The sequence below is a fragment of the Amblyomma americanum genome, chromosome 5 (assembly GCF_052857255.1).
Source record: "Amblyomma americanum isolate KBUSLIRL-KWMA chromosome 5, ASM5285725v1, whole genome shotgun sequence".
Classification (NCBI taxonomy): Eukaryota; Metazoa; Arthropoda; class Arachnida; order Ixodida; family Ixodidae; genus Amblyomma; species Amblyomma americanum.
The window spans coordinates 74,024,775-74,050,066 of NC_135501.1; the positions used below are offsets into that span (position 1 = coordinate 74,024,775).

Genomic DNA, 25,292 nt, shown 5'->3' on the forward strand with positions numbered 1-25,292 from the left:
TTACAGATGGCACAGACGAACTCCACTCCGAGCGTGCTCCTGCAGACAGCACAAGCCTGGGCAGAAGCGAAACAGAATCGCGCCTTGGTTAGAATACTGCTCGACGGTGGCAGCCAACGAACTTTCGTAAAAGAAGAAGTTTCCCGGCGTCTTAAGCTTCGAGTGGTGGGCAAAGAACGTCTCGCCATTCACACCTTTGGGACCACGAAGCCAAGCATCAAAACGTGCAACAGAGTCGAGTTATGGCTACGAAGCCGGCATAACGACAACATAATTCGAGTCGAGGCCCTCGAGGTTCCTGAGATTTCCGGGGACTTTCTACAACCACCGGACGCCTCCGCTACCAGCCTGGCTGCAGACCAAGGGCTCCAGCTCGCTGATCTGGCTCCTGGCGACCATCGACAGAACACCGGCGTCTGTGTCTTGATTGGCGCTGACCGATACTGGGACGTCACCACTGGAAAAGTCAAGCGTGTCAGCGACAAGCTCGTTGCCGTGGAGACCATCTTTGGGTGGACATTACAAGGTATAGTTTCTAAAACAACGGCGACGACGTGTTTGACGACAACCACCGGAGTCATGCGCATCTTGGTGACCACCCAACAGGACAAAGACGTCCTATCCAGACAGCTGAAATCATTTTGGGAGCTGGAACACCTTGGGATAGTCGACAGAGAAGCCACAAACAAGGACGACGAAGTTCTTAAAGACTTCCAAGAAACCGTCACTTACAGAGATGGTCGTTATCAGGTGGCCCTGCCCTGGAAACACAATGCTTCAGATTTAGCTGACAATAAAGGGGTAGCTGCGCAGAGGCTTCGGTCATTAACGGCCAAGCTGCTGAGAAGTGACGACATCATGCAAGCTTACGACCAAGCGCTGCGAGAATACCTGGTTTCCGGACACGCCGAGGAGGTCAACGAAAATGGTGAGTCCCCAAAGGGACCTATTTATTACCTCCCGCATCGAGGCGTTGTCAGACCGACAAGTGAGACAACCAGGCTGAGAGTTGTTTTCGACGCGTCCTCGAGCGCACAAGGTCAGCTCTCGCTCAATGATGTTCTGTTTGCGGGACCAAATTTGAATCCAAATCTCTCAGACATCCTAATCAGGTTCCGAACCCACAGCATCGCTATCATGGCAGACATAGAAAAGGCATTCCTCCAGGTGCAGCTCGCCGAAAGTGACCGCGACGCCCTGCGTTTTCTGTGGTATGAACGAGCGCCCAAGCAGTCGGAACCTCTGCCATCTGTCAAAGCGTATCGTATGACGAGAGTGCCGTTCGGAGCAACATCGAGTCCCTTTTTGCTTGCGGCAACTCTCAAACACCATATAGGGTCCATGCAAGACATTTATCCCAGCACTGCGAATGTACTCAAAAATGACCTGTATGTGGACGATCTAGTGACGGGCGCTGACACCATAGAGGAGGCGGAGCGGATCTGTGAAGAATCGCAGTGCATTATGAACAAGGCCGGCATGCATCTGCGCAAGTGGCGATCGAATGCGGCAGAGCTTACAACGATGATATTCGAAAGTGATAACGCACGAGGCAGCTTGCCGGAGCTCACGACGACAAAGATCCTCGGTGTCGAATGGAGGCCTCACGCTGACGACTTCGTGTTTGAGATGAACACCCTAATAGATTTCTTGAGAACGCGGCAGGATACGAAGAGGTCTTTGCTACAAGCGTCAGCGCGTATTTTCGACCCTTTCGGTTTCCTCGCCCCGATCTCCACTACAGCGAAGATTTTGTTTCAAACCCTTTGGGAGCGCGGTACAGACTGGGATGAGAAGCTGCCAACAGACGTATTAGAGAAATGGAACAGTTGGTGCCAGCAGCTTACTAAGCTTCGCTGCATTTCAGTGCCTCGCAAAATCGCCTTGAAGGGAGAACATGCCGAGCCGGAGCTACATGTTTTCTGTGATGCCAGCCCCAAAGCTTACGGCGCCGTAGCTTACGTGAAGACAAAAAATGAAGACGGGAGCTTCACTGTATCCCTTTTGATGGCGAAGTCAAGGGTGGCTCCGTTAAAGCGCTTGTCATTGCCGCGGTTGGAGCTAATGGGGGCTCTAATTGGAGCTCGGTTGGCCAAAACGCTTATTCAGCAGATGAATGTGACAGCTCTTTCAGTCCATTGCTGGAGTGACTCGACTGTTGCTCTGAACTGGATAAAGAGCTCTGCTCTGAAGTGGAAACCTTTCATTGCCAACCGAGTGCAAGAGATTCAATCTCTGACGGACCCTTTAGTCTGGAGGCATTGCCCTGGAAAGGAAAACCCCGCGGACTTGTTGACAAGGGGCATAATGCCATCCAGCTTGATTGACAGTAAAACCTAGTGGACCGGACCTGATTGGCTGAAGACTTCAACAGTGTACCCCACTGTTCTGCCACAGATCGATAACAAGATTTGCGCAGAGGAGGAAAGAGTCGTGCAAGTGCTCAATACAGTGAGCTGCAGTGCATCGGAGCCTTTGCTAGATATTGAAAACAGCAGCTCCTTGACCAGAGTCCTTCGCGTAACAGCCTGGATTCAGCGCTTTCTGCATAACTCTCGGAACCCCTCACTGAAACGAGAAGGAGAGTTAACAGCATCAGAACTGGCGGAGGCCGAGAACTACTGGCTTCGACTGTCACAAATGACAAGCTTCTCGAAGGAAATAGGCGCACTTCAGTCGTCAACTCCACTCGACAAGAGATCGCCCATCCTAGCTCTCAACCCCTACCTCGATGCTGATGGTTTACTCAGGGTTGGCGGTAGACTCCAATATAGCGCCGAAGAGGAAGAAACAAAACATCCTGTAGTAATCGCTTGCGCACACCGGTTCGCATTATTGCTCATCGCTCGCGAGCACATGCGCTTGCTGCATGCTGGAGTGCGAGACACCCTATGCCACCTCCGTGAGCGCTACTGGGTGCTGAGAGGAAGACAAGCAATAAAGTCGGTGATTAGGCGCTGCGTTCCATGCCGGAGACAAAGTTGCCGTCCCGCAGCTGAACCCGTAGCCCCTCTTCCACCTGAACGCGTCACCAAGGCTGACCCCTTCCAGATCGCAGGTGTCGACTTTGCGGGGCCGCTATTCTGCAGTGAAAATGGAGTGACTCGCAAGGCGTACATCGCTCTCTTTACATGCGCGACAACCAGAGCAGTCCATCTCGAGCTCGTGAGAGACCTCACATCCAACTCTTTCCTGAAGCTCTCAGAAGGTTTGTTTCCAGACGCGGGATGTGCAAAATAATATATTCTGATAACGCTCTGACCTTTAAAAGAGCGTCAAAAGACATTGCAGCGATGTTTCGGGCATCGAGGGGAACAGAGGTCCTGGCATATCTCAGCGAACACCGAATGTCCTGGAGATTCATTGTGGAAAGAGAGGCCTGGTGGGGCGGCTTCTGGGAAAGAATGGTTCGGACCGTGAAAACGTGCCTTCGCAAAACACTCGGCAGAAGCAGCCTGGATTTCGACAGCCTCCACACAGTTCTCACAGAGGTCGAGGCGGTCGTAAATTCCCGTCCCCTCACATTTGTCCACTCGGATGCGGGGGAGCCAGCTCCTCTAACACCCGCTCATTTCCTTGTTGGACGACGGCTAACAGCTTTGCCGTCCACGACTGCGGCCACTTCTGCGAAGTCGACGCGTGGAACGCTGCAAAGAAAATGGAAGTACCGCGTCGCACTTGTGGATTTGTTTTGGAAACGGTGCAGGCGGGAGTATCTCTTAGAACTGAGGTCCGCTCATTTCACCCGGCCTACACAGCAGCGAAGCATACAGGAAGGCGCTATTGTGCTGCTCGGCGACGAACGGACGCCCCGCCAGATGTGGCCGATGGCGACAGTCAAGGAGACCTTCCCAGGAAGGGACGGTAATGTGCGCGCTTGCAAGATTGTGCTCCCAAACAGAGGGGAGATCCGTCGGCCAGTGCAAGCCCTATTCCCTCTCGAACTTCAAGGTTGGGACGTGTCACGCAGTGCACAATGAGCCGAAATAGCTCATTGCGGGGGAGGATGTGGAAAATAGGAGACGGCCCCGAACGGACGGAACGGGAAGACGCGCAACGTGGGGCAACGCGACACCCGCCCTCGCGCCGGGTCTGACCAAGGTCACAAGTGGCTCTCTATCTCTCTTTCTCCCGACTGCCCGAGGCCAACCGCTCGAGATGCCTTCTTTTCTCCCCTTCCCACTGTTCCCTTTTGTATCCATGTGTTTTGTGTCAAACTTCAACCCGTGTAAATAAAGTCAGTGTGAAAGTGAAAGCAACCGAGAGAGCGTCGTTTTTGTGAGGCTCCCGCGCGCGCGGCCCCGCCGCCCGAACGAGTCTTACGCGCAGTTTGGCTTTAATTAGTGCGGTTCAGTCGTTACTTGCCGGGGTGTCAACGGTCCCAGTTTCTAACGTTCAGAAGAAATAACACTACTCATGCCTTTCCAACTGACCCTGCCCTTTGCGATCTGTGCCCGCTGTATCCTCACAAACTTCCTAACCTCGTCCGCGCAGCAAACAATTTGCCGCGCCCAGCTACTCTTTCCTTCTCTTAGAGTCTACTCTGTTACTTTCAAGGACCAGCAATTCTCTTGTCTTCGCAATACGTTCCCAGCCCGATCCCATTTCTTCCTCTTGATTTTGGCTGTAGTGTCATAAACAACATAACTTACCGGCACGAAAACAGCACTGTGGACTCAAGCGCACTGGAAAGACAAATGGAGCTGAGGTATACGACGCGGGCGAACTAGCAATTCACATGATTCCAGATAACAGCGATTTGTATCGTTTTTCCCTAGAATACCTTGCGTTCAGCTTTTAGTCTTTGGCACTTTTTCCCCCTTTTGTGCGTGCACTTCCAGACTCTCTCAGATTGTGGGGGGAAGGGGGGTAGCGGTCTCGGTCTCAAAAGAGATGCCTTCGATTCAGCGGGGCAAGCTCATCTAGAAACGAGCTGCCAAGTTTCAAAAGAGGGGGTAGTTTGTTGCCCGCTTATGCTCGGTCGCAAGCCAGAGAATGGGTCGGACCAAAGGTTAACAAACAAACTCAATTTTACACAGCAAAGAGACGATAAAGTGAATTTTCTAATCACTTGTACCGAACACATGCAAAGCGGTTTGCAATACAGTGGAACTCGTGCAAAGAAACACTCGAGAGTGTATACAATACAACAAAAAGCCTTGCACCCACAGTGCACTAGCAAAGGAGAGATCAACAAAAAAAATCAAAATTTGTTGACCGTGCACTGTGGCAGTCCGACGACCGGAGCATCAAGCAGGAGCCTCCCCGCAGGTTGGAGCACGCTGCCTCATTGATCCGCGGCTGGGCCAGTGGTGTCCACCCAGAGTAGTCCGAGCGCGCTTCTCCGAAATTTAAAGGTGGCATGGGCTGAGAGACAGCTTTCTGTGGCCTTAATACCGCAGGTGAGCTGGTCAGTTGTTGCCTCCTCCGCACCAAAAACTCTATCTACACAAATTTCTACACCAAGGCAGAAATATCACGCCTTAACAAACAGCTATATAAAAAACCACCAAGCCCACAACAAAAGCTCCGGGAGACCAGTCGCATAACCCATCCGCGCCGACTTCAGTAATGCTCCAGCCAAACATTTTGACACCAACGCAACCCGCCTAAACATCCACGCCTTCACTCCTGCCCTCTTATAATACTTGGAACGCATGAAGGACGATATCTTGCAGACCGTGCCACTGCAGCTCGCACAATACAAACAACAAATGCAGCAGCAAATGCCCGCCTTCCAGCAACAGATCCAGCAAGAGCTTGTTACTATGCATCAACAAATCCAGCAAAAGATGCAGGAGATGTACACCTCTCTCGCCACTTGCATAGGTCACCTACCGCGTAAACGAATCCCATCTGCCGACCTCCCCTAGTGGGGCCCAACAATTCCGCATTTGTCTGCCGTCGGAAGTCTGTGTGATTCGAAGAATCGGGACAGCTTCCCGGTACTAGACAACCATCATGGTGCCCAAAAACGCATCGACACCGCCACCTCACCACCTTGAAATCTGGCAGTGGAACTCCCGTTCTTTTCGTCCTAAAGCAGCATCTTTTCTCCATTATATACACTCCGCCTCAGCCCCCCAAGTCGTCATTTGCTTTCAAGCAGTGGGAAAAGGGCCCATCCGCATACGAGGCTATTACACGCTTCAGACTCACCTCGCATTGTGCGTAGCCATCCTGGTTTCGAAAAACATAGCTGCTACCGCCCATGCCCTCAACTCCTCCGTCATCGGTCATCAAATCATCAAAATTATTCTCCGAAAAGCCCGCAAGCCAAGTACGTTTATCCTCAATGTGTACAGACCCCCTCAACAAAAACAAGCTCCATTTGGCCCACTGCTTTCGGCACGCCACCGCATAGCCTAACGTAATCGTCTCGTGGTACTTGGCGACTTTAATGCTCTCCGCACCACCTGGGCTTAGCGAGTCGATACAGCCAAGGAAACCGCTCTCCTGGATGCCGCAGACGCCGCACAACTTACCATAAAAACCCGCCTCGCAGTCCCGACAAGGCTAGGTAATAGTGTCTCCCATGACACCTCTCCGGATCTCACTTTCACTAAGAATGTCTTCTGCCCTACCTACTCCCCCGCCCTACCTAGGGGAAACCCTAGGAAGCGCCCATTACATACTCTCAATGCGCATACTGTCCCCACAGCACCGGATGCCCCTGGGTATCATCAAGATCACCAATTGGGAAGCCTCAGAGCCGCGGCTCTGTGTTCCAGCTCTATTACTGAGATCGCGGCATGGACCCAGTCTCTCTGTGATGCCTATCAATCGCACACCCAAATCCTTCAAAAGACCATTGATATTCCCGCAGCCGACCACCATCTCCTCCACCTCTGAGAGGCCCGTCATGGCCTTCTGAAGAGATGCGCCGACAACGACATGATCGCACCCTCAAAAAGCGCATAGCGGCTTATTTTACAAGCTCCGGACTACGAAACGCAACTCTCCAGCCAAAACTGTCATCAATTTTGAGGCTCCCTCCGTGGAACCCTGAGTACTTCAAAAACATGCATCATACTGCGCAGCCCTCTACATCCTGAAACAACGAAGGCGTCTACCAATAGAACCTTGCAAGCAGTAGGCGATCAATTCACCGGCACTGGCCGAGAGCTTCTGGACATCCTCCACTCCAAATATTTTGGCGCTCGGCAGCCACTTACGTCATCGACCCTTACACCGGCCACACCAACCCGGAACTCGACTCGCCAGTAACTTCTGAAGAGGTCTTCACAGCTGCCCGCGCTTGTAGCCGCTCTAGTATCCCAGGTGCTGACAAAACCACTAACCCAATGCTACGCAACATCTCCAATAATTCCCTTTAAGCGCTTACCCAGTACATCAATGATGAACTGTGAACACAAGGCGAAATACCCCCTGAGTGGAAACACGCAGATGATATACTCATCCCCAAAACCAAAAAGCCACCCTCCATTTCGGCTCTCTGGCCCATATCGCTCACCTACTGCTTGGCAAGCTATACGAACGAATCATCCAAACACACCTGCAAAACTATATTGAAGACCATAACTTCTTTCTCCCACTTATGCTCGGCTTTCGACAGTCTTTGTACACAAGGCGCCTTTCTTTTCAAACGCGAACTCCTCATGGAGATACCGCCAGGCGGAGAGCACCTTGTTCTAACACGTAAATTATGGGCGCCTTTGACAACATTTCCCATTCTGCAATACAAGGAGGTCTAAATCACATACACCGTGAATCTCGCATGTTCCACTTTATCTCCACCTTCCTCACTGCCCGCACATCCACGATAGGCATCGGGTATACAAGATCGTCTCCCTTCCAAACATCTGGCACGGGCACTCTACAAGATGCTGTCCTATCACCACTGCTATTCAATATAGCCCTGGCCTCTCTGGTCCACAAGCTCTCTGCACCCTCCGACATCGGATATACCATCTATGCGGATGACATCACCATCAGGTCAACGCGAAGATCCCTCGCCGCCAAAGAGCAAGCCCTACAAACAGCCATCAGTGTGGGCGAGCATTTTATTCAGACCAGTGGTATGCAATGTGCAGCGGACAAATCGGAAATTATCCGTATTCATGGTCCCCGCTATCGTTCCCCCCACCAATAATGCTCGAAATAGACAACCACATATAGAAGAAAAATCACTCCTCCGAGTGCTTGGCCTCTGGGTACAGCCTGACGGCAAGCCCACCCACACCACTGCCACTCTACGCACGTCTGTGCTCAATATCGCACGTATGGTACGATGTATCGCTGGACATCGCAAGGGCATGCGCCGGCCGTCACGCCCCTGGGCATGAGTCGAATCTACTATGGTCTCCCATACCACAATATTGATCGCACCACCGAGAGTAGGATCGATATCCATATCCGTACCCTTTTTAAAACATCCCTGGGCCTTCCCATGTGTACATTTACCACTAGACTGCATGTTCTCGGGACTGACAACATGTTTGCAAAAATCCAGGAGCCTGTTCTGAACTCCCAACAGACTCGTGTCCTCCCCACTTTGGCGGATAGGGCCATCCTTTCAAGGTAAGGCAACCCGCAAGCCACCAGGATCATGGCCCTGAGCAGAGTTCTTCCAAATGCTGTCCGCTCACGCCTTTACATGGACCCTATCCCTCGCCCTATGAACCACGAGTCACAGGCCACGCGTCGCCAGGCCCGTCTTCGCAGTCTCCGTAGGCACTACGGCCTAGACACCTCTGCGATGTATGTGGATGTGGCTTGCTATGCACGGCTGCACAGATATTCTTGCGCTGCCGTCAACCGCGCCAATACCGCTTATCTTGGAGTGTCCTTAACGCCACAAGATTCGGCGGCCGCAGAAGCCATTGCCATAGCCATAACCATCAAAATGAGCGACACCCAGCACCACGACACCCACCTTTTTACAGCCTCCCAAGCCACCTGTGAGCCTATACGAGTTGACGTGTCCCGCGCACGGCTCCGCGTACTTGGCGGCCATTTCCACTATGATCTCGTCAACACCTGGGTCACAGGACATGCAGGTCTTGACGGCAATATTAGGGCAGATGCCTTAGCTCGAGATTTCACCAACCGAGCGGGGCACATTGATTCTACTCTCTATCCCCCCTTTAACTCATTTTTCAACCCGCCTAGAGACCCTCCGCAAAAATAGGCGTCTCTACCCCTCGCCACATAGGGAACTTTCCCTGGAGGAAGCCTACCACCTACAACGCTTCCAAACACTTACTTTCCCCACTCTAGACCCACCACCTTGACCGCATTCACCCAACATTATACGCAGATACATGTCCTTAGTGCGGCAAAAGTCTCACATTCACGCATATTACATGGACATGCTCAGGTGAACCGAAACACTTAAAGCCGTACAATGCGACTTCGGAGCAGTACGAGGTGATGCTGGCGAGCGGCACCGTGGAAGACCACAAGGCGCTAGTCGCCATCGCCAAAGCGCCGGCGGAAGCCATTGTAGTCTTGTACTGAGCACCCCACCCACAGTCCGCTACGGTCTCTTTTTTTTTAAAAAAAATGTTTATTCTCTCTTTCAACTTCTTTAGAATTAAAAAAGCTGGGCGAGTTGGTTGTTATCTGTATTAAACAGAGTGAAAAAGACGAGGACGGAACAAGTAAAACAGCATGAGCATCCGTGTTGTGTTTGTTCTCTCCTGGTCTTTTCCGCGTTGTTTAATATAGAGTTATTTCTACCGATCCGCCTCCGGCGCGCGTGCGAAGTGGAGAGGGGATCACTCAGCACTCTCAAGGCTACGCCCTCTTCTTCGGCAGTGAGTAGCATTAACTCTTAACTTCTGGATTGCTGGACGGCGCGCATATATTTCGTTGGCCGCCGCGCCACCGAGTGAAGTGGAGAGGAGAGTAACAGACAAGGTTAGACGCTCTCCGAGGTTTCTCAACTGTTCTAGAATTCTCTACTGCGCACACTGGCAGGATTACTTCCGGGCAGCGCGGGTACGAATGTGCGCCGAAGTTTGCGACACTCTCATTATTTGTGATTTTTTAAAGCCTGGTTATGTTCTGGAAACTCTCCAGCCAACCACCGCTCTCACCTTTTACCCTCTCACTCTTCTCTCCCATTGCCTCTTTCTCGTTTCCGTTAAAAGAGGATAGGGGGATTTCTCTGTGCACTTTAAGGCGGCCTTATTCCTTTTCTTCTCCCACTTCATCTCTCTCTTCGGTCTCCAAAATGTGAAGGGGGAGTATAAAATAGAATATATTTTTACTGACACATAGTATTCTAAAAGGCAAACCGTTACCGCATGGATGCCATGAGGTCGTGCCTCTGCTATGGTCTCTGGGGCTTTTGCGCATGCAGTAATTTTAGATATCGAAATGATCAGTGCCGCTAACTTTTAGAGAATGTTTTTTGGGAATCCACCCAACTGAAGCAGATTTTTAATAAGCGAGTCATTATTCATAAGCATCCACCCACGCGCAGCCATGCTGGTACAAAGGAAAGCTACACAGCTTTCTCAGAAACTTTGCAGTCAAAGAAAATTCTTCCTTGGCCGGGACCTCTGGGATGTCTAACGACTTCCAGCTTCCGCGTGGAAATATGCATTATTTTCACACTTCTCGTGGTGAACATGCTGGTAAGTTTAAGGCCGAAGTTCGCACTACGCATCTTGAACTGCGTGTCCCATCGCCAGCTACGCCTAAAAATATGTACAGTCGTGCGAAATTGGTGTACAACACGCAGCCGGTGGCGGTTCTTGAGAAAACTGCATAGCAATGCCATTCAGCAGCAGCTCTCTGGGATTGAGACAATCGTTGCGGTGCCCCATTTTATCGACAAGCATGTCAGCTAGATCGGCTCGATGGGTCGCACTCCTTCTCGCCATGATGCTCCGGCGCGATAAAAGACATGAGGTGGCGCTTTTTATATTTTGTTTTTTCTTCATGGTCAAGGTATGGAAAAGTAACCAACGCATGACCGGCACTACCTGCGCTGCGATGTCGCTAGCGTAATAGTCGTTCATGTCATGATAAGTCGCTGAACAAAACGCCACGTCTGTGGTTTCCATTTGTGTGGTTCTCTGCATTTCACCGAACAGTAGCGCCTAACACTGCAAGGAGCCAACTGACATGCCTGCAGATAAGATGGGTCCACTTGAGCTGCCTTGACTCCTTTGGCTGTCGCTAGATGATGTTTTGATGCAGCCTTCCCGAGCTCTGCCCCCGGATGCAGGTCCATACCCCATTTGCTGACGACAGTACACCCGCTTATCCACTTCAGAGAGATCTCCCACTTAAACACGCAGTGCTGGCAAACTTTTATCTGTAAATAGATATATACGGGAAATGCATGACCTATTTGAGAAACCTGCGCCTGTGTCCTCTAATACCGTCGTCGTCAAAACCGGTTAATCTTCTTGGTAGTACATTTCTCAATGCGCTTAAAGAAACGCATTTTCAGTCCGCCTAGGTTGAACTGCAGATATAAGCCTCCCGTCCCCTTCCACTCCAAACAGATTCATTCGAAACGACGAACAAAACTTTATTCATCATCATCTTCTTCAGCCTGACTACACCAACTCTAGGGCAAAGGCCTCGCTCATGTCTGTCCAATTAACGCTCTCCTTTGCCAGCTGCGCCCACCCTATGCCTGCAAACTTCCTAATCTCATCGCACCTCCTAACCATCCGCCGCCTCCTGCTACGCATGCTTCTCATCGAATGCGCTCCATTACCCTTAAGGACCAGCGGTTATATTGCCTTCGCAGTACATGCCCCACCCAAGCCCATTTCTTCCTCTTGATTTCGAATAGGATGTCATTAACACACGTTTGCTCCCACATCCACTCTGTGAGGCCGCTTCAGGCCTCTTAATGTTACATATATCATTTTTCTTTCCGTGGCTCGCTGCGTTGTTCTTAACTTAGATGAACCATTTTTGTTAGCCTCCACGTTTTTGTCCAGTAGGTGAGTGCCGGTAAAATACAGTTCTTTTACACTTTTCTCTTTAGGTATATTGGTAAGCTGCTATTCATAATCTGAGAGAACCTGCCGTATGCATTCCTCCCCATTCTTATTCTTCTAGTTTTTTCCCTCGATTATCCGGATCAGCTGTTACTACCTGCCCTATGTAGACGTATTCCTTTACCACTTCCAGCAGTCACTGCCAGTTGTGAACTGCTGTTCTCTTGCTAGACTGTTGAGCATTACTTTGGTTTTCTGCATGTTAACTTTAAGACCCACGGTATTGCTCTGCCTTTTTTGCTCATTGATCATGATTTGCAGTTCATCGCCTGAGTGACTCAGCAAGGCAACGTCATCAGCGAATCGCAGATTATATAGGTATTCGCCTGTCACATGTGATAGGAAGTTCGAAGTAGAAGTATGAACTAAAGAAGTTTGGAGAAGACGATGAGGAACACGATAAGCGTGACGTGCACTAACCCAGAATAAAGATGAAGTATTCGGTGAGATGGGAAGAGCTGGTTGGCGGAGATGAGAATACGAAGACAACGACGTCAAGGATGACGTGTACCAATGCCAAGGTTATAAAAGCATGAGGGATAGCGTGGCAAGGGGGGGGGGGGGGGGTGCGCAGAAGCGGCGGTTCCAGCGGGTCAGGAACACCTCGGATGGAATAGAGCAACGCCGGCTACTGCTCCTGTGATCTCCAGTTCTACGGCATCGCAACGTGGACTTCCTGCCGTTCCCGAGCCCATTCCGGGGCGTCAACGGCTGACGAAACCACCTGCTACGGTCAAGGGTGCCTCCAGCGCTGTTTCCACCCATCCGGGTGGTGTCCACAACGCCAACATCCCCAGCAGCATCACCTCGGGCACTTTGACAGGGAGCTCGTACGACGCTGCCAAGGACGCCGCTGGCACCACGGGCACTTTGACAAGGAGCTCGTACAACGCTGCCAAGGACGCCGCCAGCTACGCCAGCCTGAGCACTTCGAACTCCACCTCGACTCCGGCTACCTGGATGCCATTGACGGGGGCCCACGCAACGCTTCATCAGCACCGAACCGCGAGCACGAACGCCGAACGCTAGTAGAATGGGTGTTCCCGGGTGGTGTGTATTGGTAGCCTTTGCGTTTGTGTTAGTTTTATTCGCAAAAAAAGTTTTGTTCGCACCGTAAAACCTGAGGATTCTGAAACCGCTAAGCAGTTTTCTTGCAGGCTGACCAACTATTTCGACAGGTGGCTTGGTAAGTCAAACACAGAAAAGAGTGGTGAAGGGGTGAGTGACAAGCTGGTGACAGAGCAGTTGTTAGCATGTCGCAGTCCAAAGCTAGCGCTATTCCTGAAAGAAAGCTGTGATAATTGAAAGAGTTTGCGGACACTGGAGACCAATTCCTCGAGGCTCAAGGGTTGAGAAATATGAGTAAGGCAAAGCAGGAAACTCAAAAGGTCCTAGAGGCAGGTGCGACAAAACCAAGAACCTATGGCGGTGCATCTAAGACGCCAGTAAGGTTTGTTTCCTCTGTGGCAAGGTGAGACACCGTGCAGTTGACTGTTGGACTAGTAGCGTTGCCCAAAAGACACAGGTTGCCTGTCATGGTTGTAAGAGGAGAGGACATACTGTGGACGAGTGCCGATACAGAACGCAGGACCGAGCTGCATGCGTTGTCGACTCTCGGGTGTAACTTGTCACACCACCTGAAGTTGCACAGCTAAGAGGATAGCAAACACCGCTGGAAAATGAGGTGGTGAATGGAACACCGAAGTCGAAAGCAGCAATGCCGGTGGTGTTTGGGCAAATAGGGGACCGTCCTATATTGGTTCGTAGAGACAGCGGAGCCAGCACATTTCATGTGTTTCTTGTGTATGAAGCCCGTTATTAGAGTCCATTATCTAATCATCGAGGGCAAATCAAACTTCTTTCGCATAATGGTGGCATCAGGCACCTGATCTTCCCGTACGTTTTAACATGAAGTTCAGTATAAATGCAGCGCTCTGCACGTAATAGGCAGCTGCTGGACCAAAGAAATCAGATATGTCCAGGCACGTATAAAGTCTGGTTATCTCAAAAGTGCAGCGTGTTAAACGCTTACCCATTTTAACGTGTTTTGCAAGCTTCGTGCCTCAAATAATGAAGGACTTTTAATGCCGTCTGTCAGCAGGTGCTGCACTTTCACCTTTGAAGAAGCGCGAAAAATGAAAACAAAGATGTACGCTCAAATTGAGCATTAGAAAGTGATAAAGGCGGTGAACTTTTTCTCGTGCTTTGTTACTGTTCTGCCATTTAAGTATGAAGGCCTACATATAAAACAGGGCGGCTGCATTCAAGCCTGCCAAACGTAGGAAGACACCAAATTTTACTCTTGCAGAAATTGGTAGATAGAACTGTACGTGTCAGAATGAGCACTTTGTTATAAGGCGTGGTCAAATGATTCATATCGAGTACAAAATAATTGATAGGCTGTTCTTTCACGGTGTAGCACAGAAGCAGTAGCATGGGTTTGGTCCATGAACGAGCGCCGAGAAGCCGAAGGCTGTAAATACTCTGCTACCACATCGGCTAACAATGTTGGCATCACTCACCGTGAAATATGCACAATGGTGATTCGGAATGCGTCCTCAGGTAATAGGTTCCTTTTGCGTCAGCACTGTCACTGTAGAATGCCATCTTCGCAGATATAGAGCTAGCATTTCTTAAACACTCATCGTACCAGTTCCACCCACCATGACAGGCTATTGACTTGAATGGACAAGTTTTGTTTTTCACAGACTCAATGAAGTACGACCAAGCTCTGTTGTGACTGCAGGATAGGTCTGAAAGAGCTGAAACGTTTGTGGAAAGTACCTTAATATGCGATCTCCCATGCACGTCGTTCTCTAGAAAGGTGCTTTCTAGAGTTTTGATCGGTGGCTATATAGCTCTCATGGGTACATATCTAACACAATAAAATTTATTTGATTAGTTTATTCGAGATAAGCAAAACTAATATTTTTTTTTATTGTGGCCACGGAATCCTGAGATCCGCAAAAATAAAAGATGTTATTGAAAATGGCGTGCATCCTGCGTGAAATGACAGAATGCGACCGTCATTTTCAGCAGTAAAAGGTCAACTGGTAACACAAAGCGTCAACATTAGGAAAAAACGAATGAAATGAAGCTTCTCCTATTTGTTCTCCGTGGTTTAGTGCTAATTACATGTCGACATGCCAGAAAAGTAAAAGCGTTCACATTTCAAGAATCCTAAGTCTAAAAAGTAGAGTTGGCAATGCAATACTTAATTCTCAACGGACCCACGAGCCGCAGTAAATGCTTTTTTCAGTATCTATATTTCGTTTTCCAACGTTGGAATCATGCCGTCTACTGCTATATGAAGGAGGAGGTGGGTATGGGCGTGATATAAGCCTTTTGACTTTACTTCCCACTTTATCACCCCCTCCTTCCCCTTTATCGAGATTTTCGTGAAGTTTCTATGGTTACGTACGTTTTTTGTTTTCTTCATCCGAACTCTCCGCCGCCTTTCCACAAATTTAGCCACGCGCGGAAGAAAGCGTTATTATACTTATACGATCGTTCACTTGGAGCTGGAACATGGTTAAGTGCCCTCGGCCCTCAGGAGAGCACTTCTCGCGGTTGCCTGGACAAATAATGCGCCGGCGAGGTGAGAGCCGCAGAAGTGTGTTCCGGCATTGTCTTCTACAGCGCGTCCCTGTGCTTGCCTCGGCCTGTAACAGCTGTAATCGGCGCAGCTATAACCCGGAGCACCCGCCTATAGCTCTCACTAAGCCTCTGCAATAGTTCCCTAGGCGACCGCGAGAGGCGCTGCGCGGAGCACCGGCGGAAAAGCGCCGCATTTAAGGTGGAATTAGACGACCGTGTACATATAGAATTTCAGGAGTAAAACCAGTCAAAAGACGGGACACAGCGAAGAGACGAGGCACACACACGACGCTGTGTCCCGTCTTCTGACTGGTTTTCCTCCTGAACATGTACCAACTGACCCAGATTTCAACACAACTACATATAGAACATTTGTTGCATCTTAAGAAACAGTGCGCCCAGAATAAGTGTCATTTCACGTCCACGTTCCTCGTCAGTATGTGCTATTCTTTTCGAAAAAAAGTTTTATTTCTTATGAAACATCCTGCTTTGCATTACCTACCGTAGTGGATTGTGCCCAAGCACCGTTTTCGTACCTTGTTCACAAATGCAGGGGAGTTCGTATGAAACCTGTGGCGTCTCACTATGCATTACCGTGTAATTTTATGCTCAAGCCAAGTGCACTATGGACACCTTTTCTGAGAAGGTACGAAAGAGCAGTATTAAACACGGAAAGCAGCGTGAAATGGACTTCCGTCCAGAATAAAATCAGAATTAAGTTTTACGCTCAGCTGTATTTCAGTTTTGGTTTAAACATTCCTAAGATTTCAACAATTATACTTTCGGCGCACCTAACACCAACTGTTGAGATTCCACGATGCACGCAAAAGCCTCTGATATAGTTATTGTTGCAACAATGATATTTGTAATTCTGAAGATATATGATATAATTGTTGTGGTGAAATGTAGCAATGATGCAAACTATTGCCCAAAACGTTGACTTCATATCAGTGGTCACCCATTATACTGATACTAATCTCTTTTCTTGGCCATATGACTTCAGACTTACAAAGCTGATGTAACGCTAACACCCCAAATAACCACAGCGATAACTGATTGATTGAAATTCGCATAATAATCACGAATTTATGGTACTAGTGGAGCTGCTCTGAAAAGCGCTAATTATATAAAAAATTAGGTACCCGTGTCCACCGGTCTCGGTTATCTAGCTCGGCCTTTTACGTTCCCCTGGCTCCACTCCACAACAAAGCTTCCAGAAAAACGTTTCATCAAATCTCTTTAAAGGTGTGCGTTCCAGGATCATGGAATAAAACGTTGCCTATCAACCTCTTAGCGTCTGCCACGTATTCCTTCCTAACAGGGTTGATTTTAGGAAAAGCCAGTCTTGAGATGACCATGTGAAGTTTGCTTCAAGGATATTAATTATGTCTTAAAGATCACAATTCCCGTTCCTGTATTGTTTCTAAAGTTTAAAGCTAAAAGAATACTTTGCCGAGATTAATCTCTCGTCACTACTAAATGTTCAGATGTTACACATCAAACAATAAAATTTTTTTAATCTCATCATCTGCAGTATATGCACGTGGAAGAGCTCTTAAATTTTTCCAAGAGTTCTTTTAGCTGCACCAGTAGGCGCAGTTTTTGCACATCTTCATTTCTCATATACCGCATTTACCCGTAAATTGTAGCTCTCGCATAATGAGTGCATCCCATAGTTTGGCTGCCAAAAACTGCAGTCGTTCCCCCGGTAAAGAACGCACCCCATTCTCTTGGCGAGCTGCCCGCTGTTGTAGATAATAAATGCTAGGAGGCACCTTTCTGCAACGCCAAAAGAACAACAAATAACTATAAAATGCCATCCATCGAATGTCACCTCACCAAACCCTACGGGGCCAACACGAATAAGCATGTTTAGCGAGGAATCCAAAAACTAGTAGAATCCGCGCTCGTCACATACATTTTCGTTTTGAGATCCGCAATATTAGGGATTGCAGAGGCTTAATGCGGTTGGGCTCGAGCTTCCAGCTTCGAATAGCGTTAGAGCGAACTATAGTTATGATCTCTTCGTGCGGCTGCTTGGTCGATTACACGAGTTATGTGAGCGGCTTGAAGGCAAAATTCGACCACGATAACCACCCTTGGCAGAGCATTCGGTTTACTTAAATGCGGGTAATGCCGGTTGAGGTGTTTATTTTAATTCCCTATTTTCTGCACATTCTTTATGGCTTGAAGGTTCTGAAAAATTTACCCCGCGTAATAACGCGCCCTCTCTAATAAACGTTTCTGAGAAACAAATACTTACACACGCGAGCATCAATAAATCGACATTCTGGCGATTTGTCTTCTACACGACAGTTTATTATAAAGGCTACTGACAAGCTACTTTTAAAAAACGACACAAAAAATAGGAATGGCGCTAAATGTGTGTTCCTACCAGAAATAATAGCCAACCACGCATGATTATATTGCAATGGCTGCTGTGCCACTCTTCACACAACTACCTACTATGCGGTGCAACTCTCTCTTCCGCCCATTGTTTGAAACATTTAGCTGTTCATTTAGAAAGTGACCTAAATGATCTCCTTCAATAATAAACAATCATTAGCAACGCCATACCCTACCTAGGCTGCCATCGATGCAGTATACTCCAAAACTTGTTCTGTAATGGCTTACAATTTGTGATAGCGCCGAAGTTTAAAATAGAATACACCTACCCACAACGTTACGCGTATTTTTTAAACTCAAATAGGGCGTTTTATTGGATGGAAACCAGAGAAGTCAAATTTAGCTCTAGAATTGCTTAAGCGGCAAAAGGGTCTAAAATTTGAATGCTAAATCCTAACAAGCCAGCTCAGAATCGCGGAGTCAGTTGCGTAGACTGCCTATTTCAAGTAACTCATTATGCCTTGCCACGGAAAGTCGAATAATCACGGGTAGTTACCGGACCACAACTTTTTTCTAAGAACAGGCATCGAGTACAACGGCCTTCCCGCTGACTTCGCACTTCACTCGCTTGTTAACATTGCATTAATTAAATCATATCTACAAAAGCGTGACAGTGAGTATTCATTGCAATAAATTGTGTACGCCCTCTTGCATGCTTAAAGTAACCTCAAATCTAAATTCGAGTTGTAACAAAAGTTCAGTTGAAACTGAAAACAAAAGTACGCGCAAACAGATTCAGCGGTAAAATCTTACTCAAGAGCAGACGACTTCCACGGGACGATCAATGTTTACTACCTTTTCAGGCGCCATTATGCAGCAAACAACGCGGAAGGCACACTTAGTGTCCCTATAGTAAGTGTCTCTACGCGACGGTGGCCGCCGCATCAGCGTGTTCGCCTTATCCTCAAAAAGTCCCTGTAATCACAACTTACTAGAGCAAACCTTTCAGACACTTTTTTTAATAGCGTACTTTTGACCTGTTGCTCTGGGTCTACAAATTGAATGAATTAACCCGTATCTCCACCTCTGCGGAAACACCACTTATCGTTGTTTCACTGTTTGGCGTAAAAGCTCCTAATTTGTTAGTGATTAAGCACGCGTCAATGGAAGCAAAAACAAACACGGTGAGCATTATTTTACGTGTTTTTTTAATACAGTGCGACTCCCTTCTTCAGACTGAGAAGAGAGGTGTGGAAGGCGTCCGTGTGGTCTGCTAACTACGGGAAGCTCCCCTTGATAACTGTACTGCGAGCATGGCGTGGAGAATAAGCACTAACGAAAAAGCGTCTTTCAGAAATACAGTTCTCAAATGAAATTCGCATGTAAGTAGTGGGCTGGAATAAATCCGCCGTTGCACTGACATGGTTGTTCGGTTCTATCCCACAGGTGCTTCAGTCAAGCATGGAGTGTTATTAGCGTGCAGTTATGCGGTTCACTGCCACATCTGAAGGCCGCGCTTACAGAAAAACTATTCGCTAAAAACTGCTTTCCATGCATCGACTTTCAATTCTGCGTGTGTGTCAAAAGCCTTTGTAACGGAATGGCGCTTGTCACCAGTGACCTTCACTGCACTGACAGATGCAAGACAACGCAAAGCTCCCGACAGGCAGACTAGTGTCACAGCGCGGATGAATGTTTCAGAAAATAGTGAAGTATTTAAGAAACAGATGCGCTATTAGCACAAGTAATCTTGGGTATTATTAAAAAAAACAGGATATTCCATTTTGAGATGCAAACTCGCCCCACTACATTCACTGACGAGTGCAGAATAAAACTACCGATTTAAGAACGGGATATTTTATATTAAAATAAATACAATGCTTGATGTGCTAATTATAGGCCCTCCGGCTCGTTTACATACAGTAGCCATTCGCCGGTATCAATACGATCATTGTATTCTCAAACCTCTACATCAATTACTCACTTGAGTCGAACTGTGCGTACTATTATTATCAGAGAGCTCAGGCTCACTGGGCGATCAAGGCCTTCACATTTTAAGCTTCAGTACCATGCTACAGCAGAATTGCAAACGAAAACAAATCCTATCTTCATTTGATAACCTCCTTCATAGATGGCCAGGGTTACGTCGGCGTTGCTCTGGGAAATATTAAGATGCATTGGTAGGTGTTCGCTGATGCGTTCACCGGAACTCATCTGCTCTCCTTCGTTTCAGTTAGGTTTTTAGCAACATCGCGTGATTTAAATATTGTTTTCTTTCTGCCTCTTGCTACTGCCTTTTGATATGTCTTTCATAGGTCATGAACGGGCTCCGATGGACCATGTACCTTTGCGCACTGGCCCGCATGTTTCAGTTGTACAGCTGAGTTCCAGCCTGAATAAACTGCTCCATACACATACATGGTTATAGACTAGCCGTGGAGAACTTCCATTTCAGCAGAGTTATGTGAAGATAATATTTTCCCGTATATGAGCACTCAGGCAGTGCGTACTACACTTTATCCTTCGCCTAGAAACGAGGGTTCACTGTTGCGTGTCTTCTGTAGAGCCTACAGTGCTGATTACGCGCTTCAACCTGGCTGCACCTAAACATTTTTAAATTGCCTGGATTCCTTTGAATTTGAGCAAAATCCTCAACAGCCTTGCTTTAAAGGCTTCTACTCAATACCCAGTGTTCAATACATGCGAAACTAAAGAGACGTCAGTGAAGGAAAAAGAGAAAATACCCTTGCATGCAATAAATTTTGTCTTGAAATAGCACAAAAACGCGGATGGGAACTTAAAAAAGAGAAAAAATGTAGTTACCTTCAGTGCATCCGGGCTGATGTATACCGCCGTTGGGGTAGAAGTCAACGTGTCCCATTGGATTTTTTCCCCCAAATCTCAGCTCAGCCATTAGCCCTTCATTCGTGTGAATGACGTCCACAAATTCAGCGTCGTCAGATGATAATGATACATTTGGGTTTTCAAAAAGAAGCCCTGCGGGATCAAGACCTGAAGAGAGGAGGCGGATAATTGGCACTGTATTATTTTTTTGTTTAGGTACCTAGCTGTCCACTTATTCGTTTACTCACTAAAAATGCGTTCCTTCCACTATACATCCCCGCCGCGGTGGCTCAGTGGTTAGGGCGCTCGACTACTGATCCGGAGTTCCCGGATTCGAACCCGACCGCGGCGGCTGCGTTTTTATGGAGGAAAAACGCTAAGGCGCCCGTGTGCTGTGCGATGTCAGTGCACGTTAAAGACCCCCGGGTGGTCGAAATTATTCCGGAGCCCTCCACTACGGCACCTCTCTCTTCCTTTCTTCTTTCACTCCCTCCTTTACCCTTCCCTTACGGCGTGGTTCAGGTGTCCAACGATATATGAGACAGATACTGCGCCATTTCCTTTCCCCCCCAAAACCAATTATTATTATTATTATTTCCACTATACATCCTGTCAGCGTTTTGCAATATTCAATTGTGAGTCATGTACTTAAGCAACAGTTGATGAACGAGAGAATTTGAATGCAAAGGAGATTGAATTTATGAATGTTTACCGGATAATTAATTTTATTAATTTTTTTTGCTGACCTTTATTTGTAACGAGGATATGTATGCGTGTAGTTACAGTCAGAGTAACTATGGAGATAATATCTAGGAGGTCCTTCTTGAAAATTTGGAACCCTTCGTTAAAGCCGTTGCCCTCTCTCACCATTGGTTCCGTCGTAGCGCCATAGGTTTATCTCTTTTACTCGAATCATCAATTCGCCCATTCTTTCATTATAGCGTGCTTAGACTTCCTAAACTAATTCTTTCGGTCTCTTTGGTAATGCGTAGATGTAATTGAATTAGCGGCGTTTCAAAATTGCTCCTTTCCAAATTTTATAGCAAGCTTTCCAAGCGTTTACTCTACAATATCAAAATATTGGTGCAAAAATTCACAGATCCAATCTCCATTGAGCGCGCTTGAAACAGGAATTTCAATTGTTTTGGCCATGTCGTCGTTTTGTAACAGGAGGCACCACCGTCACCCAGCTTTCAAAGTTTGGTTTTCAGTTTCGTGCTTTGAAATTTTACCGCCTGCGATTTCGAAAGAGATCTTTTTAAGTGTAACGAAGAGGCTTCAAGAAAAATGTGGCCACGAACTCATAATTTTCTTAAGACTTTTGGAATTACCCTTCAACGAAAAGGTGTATGAATGGCATAACAGATCAGATTAACACACACAATAATGCTAAATGCGCACCCTTGATTAGCATTTGCCATGTCGATCAGTAGAATGTTGAATAAAACTTGCATTGACACCCTGTGGGTACGATCTATCCGAACGGTTGAACTGCGTGTTTCAACTTATAACGCACGTGTCTGAGCTGATAATGAACATTGAATCTTTGCGGAGCTGTCGACTTAATTTTGCGAAAACTACGCTGTCTGTTCAGCTACAAAATATGCACCACAAGAAAGCCGTTTTGTGTTTAAGTTTTGTGTACTGCATTTGACACGCGTAGGCGTGCAAAGCCAGTGAAATAACACCTGTATATGGAGTCACAATAACTGCCTAAGAAAAAAATTTGCTGTGGTTTAAAAACTGATGAACCTGGTTAGAGAGAAAAAGCTGTTGCGCATTGGGCAACTAGGCGTGGCTTGGCGTCCGTAACGTAGAGTGCGTTCCGCATACTGGATAGGCAGCAGCAGGGTAGTTAATATAATGAAAAAGAGAGAAATAAAATTTTTTAATGAGAGCAAAGGAGCAGAGGTCTGCCGGTGTTGGCATGACCCTAGCCTGCTGCTCCACACTCGGGAAAGGGGAAAGAGAAGAAAGAGAAAGAGCGAATGAAGGTTGATGATCGCATAATACAATGAGTTTTATGGGTGACGTCCACACACACACACACTGGCTGGCACTCGCATCGCGGTGGGTACACGCACGTGAAATTCGTGTGTGTGTGTGAGCCTGCGATTCAGTCCCGATCATGTCTGCTGGAAGTATAACCCCAGATCTACTAAACCGCTCCTTAGTTCCCACTCAGGTCATTCCAAAATTGTAAAAAATGGTATCATTAGTTCCTGCCTCCGTAATTCCTTGACAAAATCCTGTCACCATTCTCTCAGCGACAGTTTCCAATCTCAGCTATCCAGAATTAGGCTTGCCGGGTACCCAAGTTTTACGGTAAGCGACGCCTGCTCTCGTTTGCTCAAGTGGGTGAAACAGCAGGACACTCAGCATACACGTAACAACCAACAAGAAAAAAAAGAAAAAAGTTGCTATTCTTCCTTATCTACATCGTATCACCCATGGGCTAAAAAATGTGGCAAATAGATATAAGGTTAATCTAGCAATATAAGCTCCCAACAAACTAAAACAGTTGTGTCCGGCGATCCAAAGGGAGAAGGAACGGTCGAGAAAAAGGAACGGTTGTGGCACCGAGCACAGGAACAAGCTCGTCGCTTGTCGCAAAGGAGTTGTGTACAAAATTCCACTCTCCTGCGGAGCCCAGTACATTGGGCAGACAGGACGATGCCTAAATAAAAGGTTACAGGAGCACAAAAATAATCTGGAAAATGTCAAGGAACTTTCTTACTTGGTCAGGCACTGCAAAAAGTGTGAGGTAATGAAAAAGAAAAAGAAAAAATGCACGGCCATCTGGCGTAGCACGAAGTGCTTTATACGCACAGTGAACAGACCACGCGGGAATTAATGGAAGCCTTTTATATCAGTCAAGAGGCCAGTTGTGTCAGCAAAACATCAGACATTCTTTGTGACAAAGAGATAGCCTTTCTTGGTGGCATTTGAGCGTCGTATGCATCTCTGCCTCTTGTTTTATCGCTTTTAGTGTGACATGTCATGTACGTTGTCTATGTGTTTTTTCTTTATAAACACCAGGTGTTGCCTAATAAACTTTAGTTGAGAGTCAGCGCCCGTCCTGTGTCCTCCTTCATCTTGTCCTACGTTGTTCGCGCTGTTTTACTAAAGATGCATTCTGTCAATTTATTTTGTGCTTAGGCTACACAACTGTATAATTTGACTACTTAGTAATGGCTTCAATCTTGTTTTTTACTAATTTCCTCTGTAATCGACAGATTGCCTCTGTTCATGTGCAAGTTTGCCTTATTTTCATTTCTATGTGTGTGCTGTTTGTGCTGCAAGTTTTTGTAGGGACATTGGCCCAGTCAGGCGTTCATTGCTATCGCCTTTTGCCTCTGCCCCTTGGCACTACTTCTGTACTGTCTTAAACACAATAAACAACAACAACAACAACAACTATTTATTAAATATGTGCATAAATGAACAGCGCCCAACTACAGCAGCTAAACAATGCATAAAAGGTGAGGAAATTACTCACATTTAAATTCACCGTTCATTTATAACTGTGGGGAAAAAGCGGAACCAAATCATCTATACCATGAATCAAAAACATATATGCCAGTAATGCGGTAATGGCGCACAAAATGACAAGACCGTGATGCCAGAGAAAGAAGCATAGCAAGGCTAAGGTGTTCCGTAATTGAAAACGCAACAATCGCTTTCCAAAACAACACCTAAGATGTGCAATAATTTTTCGCGGTATCACACCCACAAGGGCGTTTGTCTCATTAAGGAGAATGTCTGAACCTACACTATCTCCAGGAGTGTGACGAGAGCAAAACACCAACAACCAACTAGATAAACATGATTGCTGTTTCATGGCAGTCTGCGAATTACTTCATTCCCTTTTAACTATTGCACAACATTATCAAACCACTAAGGAAAATAAACTGTCTATCTAGAAGCAAGCGTAAAAATCACGCAAGACATCGATACTCTGGAGAATCTTTCCTGGCTCACACCTTTCATGGCAACGTTGTTTTGCAGACGGTTTAATCTTGGAGCAAAAGAAACAGTTGGTGATATAAATTCTCGCCACCACTTAGCTGTAAATTCATCTTACGTATTTGTTTTGAAATATAAGCAGAAAGATGCTTTGTTACCCAAACAAAACTTTGCGCTTATCCTACTGAACCATTCTTTTTTTTTTCAGGGCACTGAGGATTGCATAGTCGTTATCTTCACCACTCGCAATTATGCTCAAAAGCGTTTAATTTTACGCAAGTGCATGCCCCAAGGCAGTGTAGCATAAGATGATGACTACAATTGATGGCAAGAATTGTTTTTATATACCAGAATGGTGAATAAAGCTCCTTACAAATTGCTATGAAAAGAATTCCAAATGTTGAACAGCGTTCGCTTCTCACAAAAGTAATAAACCTGTTTCTCAGTGGAAGAAGAAAGTTGGACCGAGAGACGCGTATCCTCCATAATAGGAGTGGTCGTTTTTTAAACGCATAGTTGCAGCCTAAAGTGCGAAAGATACAACAAAGC

General features: G+C 47.1%; 1 protein-coding gene across 1 annotated transcript in view; it reads left to right on the plus strand.

Annotated features, from left to right (window-relative positions):
• The window catches only part of LOC144134811 (cystatin-2-like), a 97,958-nt gene extending 72,866 nt beyond the window's left edge, over window positions 1-25,092 (plus strand). Inside the window, exon 4 of the mRNA XM_077667645.1 lies at window positions 24,952-25,092. Within this exon, the coding sequence (XP_077523771.1) occupies window positions 24,952-25,050 (99 nt within the window). The 3' untranslated portion in view covers window positions 25,051-25,092. The remainder of the gene's footprint in view (window positions 1-24,951) is intronic.
• Window positions 25,093-25,292: the final 200 nt, after the last annotated feature.